The sequence below is a fragment of the Pimephales promelas genome, chromosome 20, assembly GCF_988280905.1.
Source record: "Pimephales promelas chromosome 20, fPimPro1.hap1.1, whole genome shotgun sequence".
In the NCBI taxonomy this organism is placed as follows: domain Eukaryota; kingdom Metazoa; phylum Chordata; class Actinopteri; order Cypriniformes; family Leuciscidae; genus Pimephales; species Pimephales promelas.
The window spans coordinates 14,091,711-14,100,538 of NC_142788.1; the positions used below are offsets into that span (position 1 = coordinate 14,091,711).

At 38.9% G+C, this 8,828-nt stretch overlaps 1 protein-coding gene across 1 annotated transcript; it reads left to right on the forward strand.

Annotated features, from left to right (window-relative positions):
• Nucleotides 1-214: 214 nt before the first annotated feature.
• Nucleotides 215-6,396, forward strand: mapre1b (microtubule-associated protein, RP/EB family, member 1b). The gene is made up of 7 exons (XM_039652460.2): nucleotides 215-311; nucleotides 1,364-1,487; nucleotides 1,599-1,744; nucleotides 3,094-3,292; nucleotides 4,123-4,229; nucleotides 4,318-4,470; nucleotides 5,886-6,396. Exons 2-7 carry the CDS (start codon nucleotides 1,367-1,369, stop codon nucleotides 5,934-5,936), a joined length of 777 nt encoding a protein of 258 aa, XP_039508394.1. The 5' UTR covers nucleotides 215-311; nucleotides 1,364-1,366; the 3' UTR covers nucleotides 5,937-6,396.
• Nucleotides 6,397-8,828: the final 2,432 nt, after the last annotated feature.

Here is an 8,828-nt window from a genome sequence, read left to right on the forward strand (position 1 = left end):
TATATATATATATATATCCTGTATACACACACACACACACACATATATATATAAATATATTCATCTATATATCTATCCATCTATCATCTAACATCTATCCAAAAACAAATCTTATTTAGTTTACATCAATCAAATTTTAGTAATATAATTGCTTCAATTTACAAAAAAATGAAAGCAGTGAGACAGAAAGACTCTTATTTTGTAAAGTATTTGCCACAGTATTTCCCTACGTACGTGTACGTAATGACGTAACACGCCCAAAGAACAAACCGACGCATGATCCGAGAGAAAGAGGCGCCGGCGGAAAAGAGGTAAAACTCGCCTGAGACAGCTCAAATGCCGTTAGATATTATTTATTTTCTTTTATTTCATAAAATAAACACACAGAGATATAGTTTTTATGTTGTGACGGCGCAGATAAAGCGTTTTATGCCCGTTGGAAATTGTTTTGTTTTTAACGAGTGCTCTGAAATGAACGCTTAGCCCCGGTCGCTAACGGAAGCTGCTGTTTCTGATGTTTTATGGGACAAAGCATTTGCTTGGCTTGTCTTATATGTCGTTGGTCCTGCTTTCTATGAGGTCGTATTTGCAGTTTGACCAAATACGTTTATTCATTTGCGTCTACTCGTTGTAGTAAATGTCTGTAAATCCCCCCCGTTTGTAAGGGTTATAGAGGGGAAGGCGAGGCCTGGATGTGGATGAGCAGCTGAGGCGGTGTGTGACTCAGGGCTGTGTCTCAAAACCTTGCGAGCTGCCGAGCAAGAGAATAATTTTCGTCAAATGAGCACTTGAATCAGGCGTGCTTAGTTTAGGGGTTTGGTTTACTATTTTTAAGACACTGCCAGAGTGACTGACATTACTGCTGTCTCTTTTCTCAGCATCTGCTCAGCTGTCTTGAGACTCATTCTGGCGTATTGCCATCACGATGTATTACAGTCAGTATATTACACTGACTAGGTTTAGGCACATTATATTATCTTCAAGGTGGTCATTCTGTTACATATCAATGTATTAGTTGACTGATAAGATTATTTCTGTGTGTTTGGTTGATGGATGGACAGAGCACAGAGGAAATGTTGAGTTGAAATCCGACATTAAATATTCATGGTACACTCCCTGTGTCACCCATGTGACAAAATGCATAACAGTACATTCATTGAAGTGCTTATGTTTCTTTATATTACAGCATGGATAATGTATGATATTTGAAAACATCCTTTATAGAAAAATTGAGATTTTAAACTGAATAATTATTTTATATCATGATGATGAATGAATGATTATATTATAATGCCCTAGTTTCCACACTAACAATTTACAGTCTTTGCATGGTTACTCATCATGATGTCTCATTTATCTTTAGGAAATGGCTGTGAACGTATATTCCACCTCAGTGACTAGCGACAATCTGAGTCGCCATGACATGCTCGCATGGATCAATGAGTCTCTACAGATGAACTTCACTAAGATCGAGCTTTTATGTTCAGGTGAGTTGTAAGGCCTGTGTGCTCTTTTGTAGTAAGGCCTGTATGCTCTTTTGTAGTACTATATAATGTTAATGTTTTGAAGTAATGGAACTGTTATAATCTTTCCCACAGGTGCAGCCTACTGCCAGTTCATGGACATGCTGTTCCCAGGCTGCATACCTCTGAAGAAAGTTAAATTTGGTGCAAAGTTAGAGCATGAATACATACACAATTTTAAGATATTACAGGCTGCCTTCAAAAGGATGGGAGTTGACAAAGTGAGTTGCTTATTTTCTTTTCCTCAAGCTTGTCTGTACAACCAGTGTTTGTGTGGTCAGGTTCAGAAAACAGAAGTTTTTACAGACTTTTTTAAATTTAGTAACAAACAACTAAATGTTATTAAATTTCATCACAGGAATCATATTCACTTGAATAGGGTATTTTTATTGTAGATGGGAGACAATTATATCTTGTTGACAAGCCTCAAACATTACCAATTCTTTTTTTTTAAGTCCCTGTAAAGGCAATTCTAACCGCATTATAAATGTTAGAAATCTATTGCTAAAACATATTACAAAGACTGTGAAATGTGAAGAACTGAATTGTAGATTTCTTGGGCGGGGCTAAAACGGCGGCCACTGAGCTCCTGGACACGCCCATACTTGATGACGCACTGGAGTGCCAGAGGCCACTGAGGCTGGCCCCTCCCCTAACAATAGAGCACATTCACATCAGTTTGCCGCTCAATTGCGAGTTACTGTCAGCACTAGTTACTACAGCCTACAGTTTGCTAGCTATCCCTTTGTCGCGGAAATGCGTACTACCTGGATGCGATCACGAACAAAACAGATCTGTGTCCTTATTTAATTTCCGAAAAACGATCACATCAAGAAGAGGTTGATTAATTTTGTGAAGAGCCACCTTAATGGAGAGCTGAGGATCACCGCCAAAACCCGCTTCTGTGGTGATCATTTTCACTTTCATCAGAAAACTGGGATTCACTGATAATTCGCTGTTACTGGTGAACGGGGCCGAACTGACTATTTCCCGCCTCAGCCTTTATCCTCCCGTCCCGAAAGCAGTAGCGGCCGGTGATCTCACCGTCGACAGCTTTCCTGCGAGAGGGCGTGGTTTCAGCGCAGCCAGCGGACACGCCCCAAGTGTTTGAGAGCTGAGAATACTTCTCGTTTTTTCAAGATTTTGATAGCTTATTTTATTTACTTGGTGGCTTTTTTATCATTCAAATTTGGCTGGGTGGCTAATATAAAAGATTTTTCTGTGGTGTGACATACTTTTGACTTTACAGGGACTTTAAAGGATTGTGGTTTGTGTCTGGGAGGGGCTGGTGTTTAATTTAGATAGGTGTACAATATTGGCCTACCTCTCAGTAATTTGGAAGATAGGCGTTGTAAACTTAAAGTTTGTGTAATTTCTGTATTACATGCAGAAGCACACAGAGGGCTTTTTTCTCAAGCTTGTGACTTTATGGTGTTTTGGGGTTTCCATGTGTTTGGAACAATCCTGATTTCACAGTTCTGTTTGGTGTTTATTAATTGCGTAATGTCCTCAAATGTAGTTATATCTGATGAATCCATGAAATGATATCCGGATGCGTTTTTCTCATCAGATTATCCCCGTTGACAAATTGGTGAAGGGCAAATTTCAAGACAATTTTGAATTCGTTCAGTGGTTTAAGAAGTTTTTTGATGCCAACTATGATGGAAAAGACTATGATCCAGTGGAGGCTCGACAGGGCCAGGACACCATGCCTGTACCCAACCCCTCCATGCCTGCCCTCAGCAAGCCCAAGAAGATTATGAATGCAGGTTGGTCTCTTTGCATCAACTGTTTAAACCTCATGGTTTTAGTATTTTAGACTTAAGTGTAGAATAAGTGTCCGTATTGTATACAGCTGCCCAAATAGGTCAAATGTTCAGTGTAAGAACTACACTGCCAATCAGAATTTTGGAGTCAGTGAGATGACTCACTTCTCCACCCCAACCCAACCATTTAGAAATTGATAATGTATGATGTTAATTCCAGGTAAAAGAGATGTGTTTTTAGTATAGATTTAAACTGACTAGGTGTGTCTGCTTCCCGAACAAGGCTAGAAAGACTAATTCAAAGTTTGGGTGCTAAATGGGAAAATGATTTACTGCCTGCAGTGGATTTTGATAATCTAGGTATTATCAACTTTTTGAGATCGCAATAGACGCGAAGGACTGTAATGCGTTAAGAGCTCGCTCCAGTACTTGGGAGCTAGACTATTTAGTGTTTTGTAAGTAATTAGCAAGATTTTAAAATGCATGTGATGTTTAATAGGGATGCTGCATTTTGGAAAAAGCTAGAGTGATTAAGTTTGCAGGGCAACTACCCAGTACAGCATTACAATGATCTTGCCTTGAGGGAATGAACTCGTACTAACTTTTCTGAATTTGTCGTTGAGTGCATATGTCGTAATTTAGATAAAATTTAGTCTATTCCGGTCAAGACAGCCAAAGCAGCTTCTGTAATCGGTATGAAGGTTTTAAACTTCTTTAGCGTCTGTAGCTGGGCTTCTCCCTAATAGTCGACTAAATGTTAGTCGATGTAGAGAGGCTTAGTCAACCAAAATATTATTAGTCAGTTAGATTTTGTGATTGCTTGTTTCCCATAGCACCACAGAGAGCAGCCGTTGCCAAGGTAACACCCAAGATGGTGCCTAGCTCTGCGCGGAGACCTGGTGCAGGTGGCGATGAAGAAAGGGCAGAGCTTATTCACGAGGTTTGTTATACTGTGTACATTCTCGCATCATTATGTTAATCTGAAATATTACCCATCACTACTAAAATGTTTGTTTGGTTACTTTCAGTTAAATATGTTAAAGTCTACGATCCAGGACATGGAGAAGGAGCGGGACTTTTACTTTGGTAAACTGAGGAACATTGAGCTGATCTGTCAAGAGAAGGATGGTGAAGGAGACCCCACCCTGCAGAGGATTGTGGATATTCTTTATGCCACAGACGTGAGTCCAACACAACTGCAATCTCACAAAAAAAATATGAACAATATTCTCTGACTTGTGTTTCTAATAAGACCCTTAATAGAGAAATGTGATGTTATACGTATTTTCATCTGCCTCATGATACAGTATTATGTCATGCTATGCATTGGCAGATATGACTTTTGTAGGAATGCGTTTTTAGTATTCAGCCACGATTAATATATTTCATAAGTGATTGTTTATTACCATGGGGGTCACTGAGATAGTGTAGGACCCCAATATTTTAATGAGTTAGTTCTCACAAATTTTTTTTAAAAATTGACATCAATTACTCAACCATATGTCGTTCCAAACCCGTAGGACTTTCGTGAACCTTCAAAACAGATATTTTAAATGAAATTTTAGAGATTTCAGATCTACCACTTTGACACTTCAGAAAGACATTGCAAAACTAATCCATATGAAGTAGTTTAGTCCAAATTTTCTGAAGACAAAATCACTTTATATGAAGAATGGATTGAATTTAGGCTTTTATTTACATATAAACATTGATCGGCGAACAAACAGAAGCTTGATGCACAAGAACAAACCTCATTGGTTCTTGCTGAAGCTCAAGTGTGCTGCGTAACATGACAAATGAACCTCATTGGTTCTTGCTGAAGCTCAATTATGCTGCATAATACATGAGAAATTTCTCAGAATTTCAATCAAATATCTTCATTTCTATTTTGAAGATTAACAAAATGGGTTACAGGGCTTATTTTTTGGTGAACTAATCCTTTAAGCCAGCGAAACGTCAAGACATCATGCCACTATACGATTATGATTTAACATGTTTTATATGCCTATTTTACATCATCAGTTTTATTTACTCACAAATGTGGCCAAAATATAACATGAATATTTAATTGAAATCTCTGAAAATGGCAAAATCTATAGTCTTAAAAATAAAAGTTCCAAAAATGGGTTTTTGCAGTGATGCCATAGAATAACCATTTCATGTTCCCATAAAACCTTTCCTCTATAAAGAATTTTTTGTGCAATAGAAAAGTTCTATGCATGCTAAATGATCTTCATAGAACCATCAATTCCAATAAAGAACGAGTGTAATTGGAACATCAACACCAAAAATGTGACTTTTTTTATTATTATTACTTGGAATCGTTTTAGTATGCATTGCATAAACGCACATCTTTTGATTGATTGCATCGATCCATATTGACGTGTCGTTACAAATATATTGGCGTGTCGTTACTTGTCTCCTGTTTACTATCTTTCTACTGTTTGCTACATGTTCACCACACAACAGGTTTACCCCTCAAATGAGTTGAGAAACACATTCTTGGAACAATCTTTAAATGGCTAGACTTCTGTTATCAGGTGACTCACTCTCTCTCTCGTCTGTCTCTTTCCTCCTTTCTTTTGCTCTCTCTCAGGAGGGATTTGTCATACCAGACGCTGAGTCAGAGGACCAGGAGGAGTTCTAATACTCGTGACTTGTTGCAGTTTTACCCTCCTCTCACTCTCTCCATTCCCGTCCTCTCCAGTCACTCACCTCCCACCTTCCCATCCACACACCCCGTTACGCATTTGGACTATTCCGAACTAAATCCATATCGAATCCCATCGCATCTGCTAAAGCATGCATAGACACACATCATGTTGAAAGAACAGTTTTAATGCCCTCAGACCTCTGGCTGACACAATACTCCCGTTTCGCTCCGAGGAAGAGTGCGTTTCCTGTCTGTAAGATACAATCTAATATTGTTTTCTTCTTTTAGCAACTTCAGACACCTGCAAATGTATTTATCTTATTTTAAATGTCTCTGAAACGTCTGTAGTGTTTTATTGGTGGCGTCTCCTCCCTCACTGCTGTGATGCATATCTGTGACCATGTCTCATTCAGGACCCGTACCTTACTGACACAAAACGACAAAACGTGCGTTAGTTCATTGCAAAAACCTTCTCACTTCTCACTAGGTTCCACTCATAGTTTTTGGTGCTTGCTTTAGCGTAAGGCAGATAGCAGTCACCAGCGCTCCAGTCTATCCTCAGTGACTGTGCCTTATACAGACTGTCTGGAGGGAGTGGACTCAGTCTGATGTTTGTCTTTTCTTTGTTTCATGGATGTAGTGACGTGTGTATTAACACTCAGTCGTGCGCTTTGGTCTACAAGACGCTAGTGTACTGTAGCGCCACAGTTGCACGAGTAAAAATATTTTATTGCGTTCGTTTTAAAGAATTATCCCAGCCACTACATTGGTGGACTCAAGGACAAATTTTGAGTTGACAAGACAAACACTGCCCGTTTTCTACCTGTTTTTACTGCCTTATATTTAATGCTTTTTTCTATTCTTTATTCGCTCTCTCTTTTGGCAAATGTTTGTAATTCAAGCGTTTTATTTTTTTCTTTTAATTATTATTTGTAGAAATTGCAGCAGCAGAATATTGATTATTTCAGACCACACAAGATAATCCATGAAATCCTTTGAGCTATTTTAAAAGATTGCACTCTTTCAAGACCAGTCCCGAAATAACCATGTCAGGCTGATGATACAAATGCAAAAAAAAACACTAAAAATATTAACTAAATGAGGCTCACTCATTTTCTAAAAATAAAAAACAAAAACAGCTTTCTGGTTTTGATCTTTGAGTTGCTTCTTCTAAGCAATGATCTCTTCACTTCATTTGTTGTTTTTGGAGATTCACGATGATTATGATCACTGTGCGAACTGACTTTCTTTGTGTAGTTTCATTGTTTTCATGTGCACGGGTCATTCTCGGTCGATATGAATTTTTCTCGGTGTGTAGTTCTCAATGTTGCATTTTACATCAGTAGCACACGCAAAGCAGGCAAACAGTTTTTATTGGTGCTATGAAATACCTTGACCCTTGAGAACTTGCCTGTTTGTGCTAGAAAAGCCTCTGCTGGTTCTTTTGGTTTATTGGATTAGAAATGTTGCTGCAGTTGGGTGGATATAACAGCGTTCGTTATGTCCGTTTTAAATAGGAGACGATAGGAATACAAGTGACACTCACATTTCTGACAAATATCTCATTGTAATTTCATAATCCGAATGGCTAAATAGTGGTGGATGCAAGTAAAAATGTGGAAGTTGTTTGGAAGCAGGTAATGTCTGTGAAATGCAGTGATTCACCCTTCCCTCCTTTCTTTCAATGCTCTGTGGCCTTTAAGAACAATCTGTAGCAAAGGTACATAGTGGGGCCCGCACCACGACCAAACTGTCTCTCTCCCTGTTTTTGTACTTGCAGGCTGTTAAGAGTTCCACATTTTTAACTGAAGTCCATTTCTTACAATAAAACGGTATTTACATGTCTTTCTGTTGGTGTATTCATTTCTGGTGTTGAGGGGGGTTTGCAGTTGTATAGCATCTTGTTTTTTAGAATTTGTTTTGGATGTCTCTTTATTTATATGATTTTCCTCATTTTTAGACAATAGACAGTCATCCTAACTTTGAAATACTTACATTTGTCATGTTAAATGCCACAGCCTACCTGAGAATTGTTGCAGACCACATCCATCACTATAGGACAACAGTGCCAATCTTCTGATGGCTACTTCCATGTCACAATCAAACAATCTCAAACTGATTTCTAGAATTCTCTAAACTCAAATGGCCTCTGCAGTCTCCAGATCTCAATCCAATAGAGCAGCTTTGGGATGTGGTGGAACGGGAGATTCAAATCACTCTCAAAATGCTGGGTTGTTTTAACCCAACTTTGGGTCAAATATGGGCAAACGCTGGGTTGAAGATGTAATTAAAAAGTGTAAACCAATGGCTGGGTTTGTCCATATCTGACCCAAAGTTTGGTTAAAAACAACCCAGCAATTTTTAGAGTGATCATGGATGTGCAGATGACAAATCTGCTGCGAGATGGAGCAAAATCTCTGAGGAATGTTTCCAGCACCTTGTTGAATTTATGCCACAAAGAATTAAATACGTTTTGAAGGCAAAAATGGGTCCAACCCGGTTCTAGCTAATAAAGTAGCCAGTGCCTGTAGTTTGCAGTCAGGAGATATCACCACTAGATGGCGGTAGGGATCAACGCTATTTAAACTGTTGGACTGAAAATCCTGAAACGTCCTAGAAATAAACATGCTTGTGCCTTTAGAGCAGGGGTGTCCAAACTCGGTCCTGCAGAGTTTAGCTCCATCCCCAATTAAACACTCCTTGAAGGTCATTTAGGCATGCTAAAAACGTACAAACAGGTGTGTTGAGGCAAGTTGGAGCTAAACTCTGCAGGACAGTGGCCGTCCAGTACTGAGTTTGGACACGGCTGCTTTCACTCGCTGACTCTAGGTTTGCCACTATGGTTGCTATAAAGCAGTCATTACATGAGGAGAATCAGGTACGGGG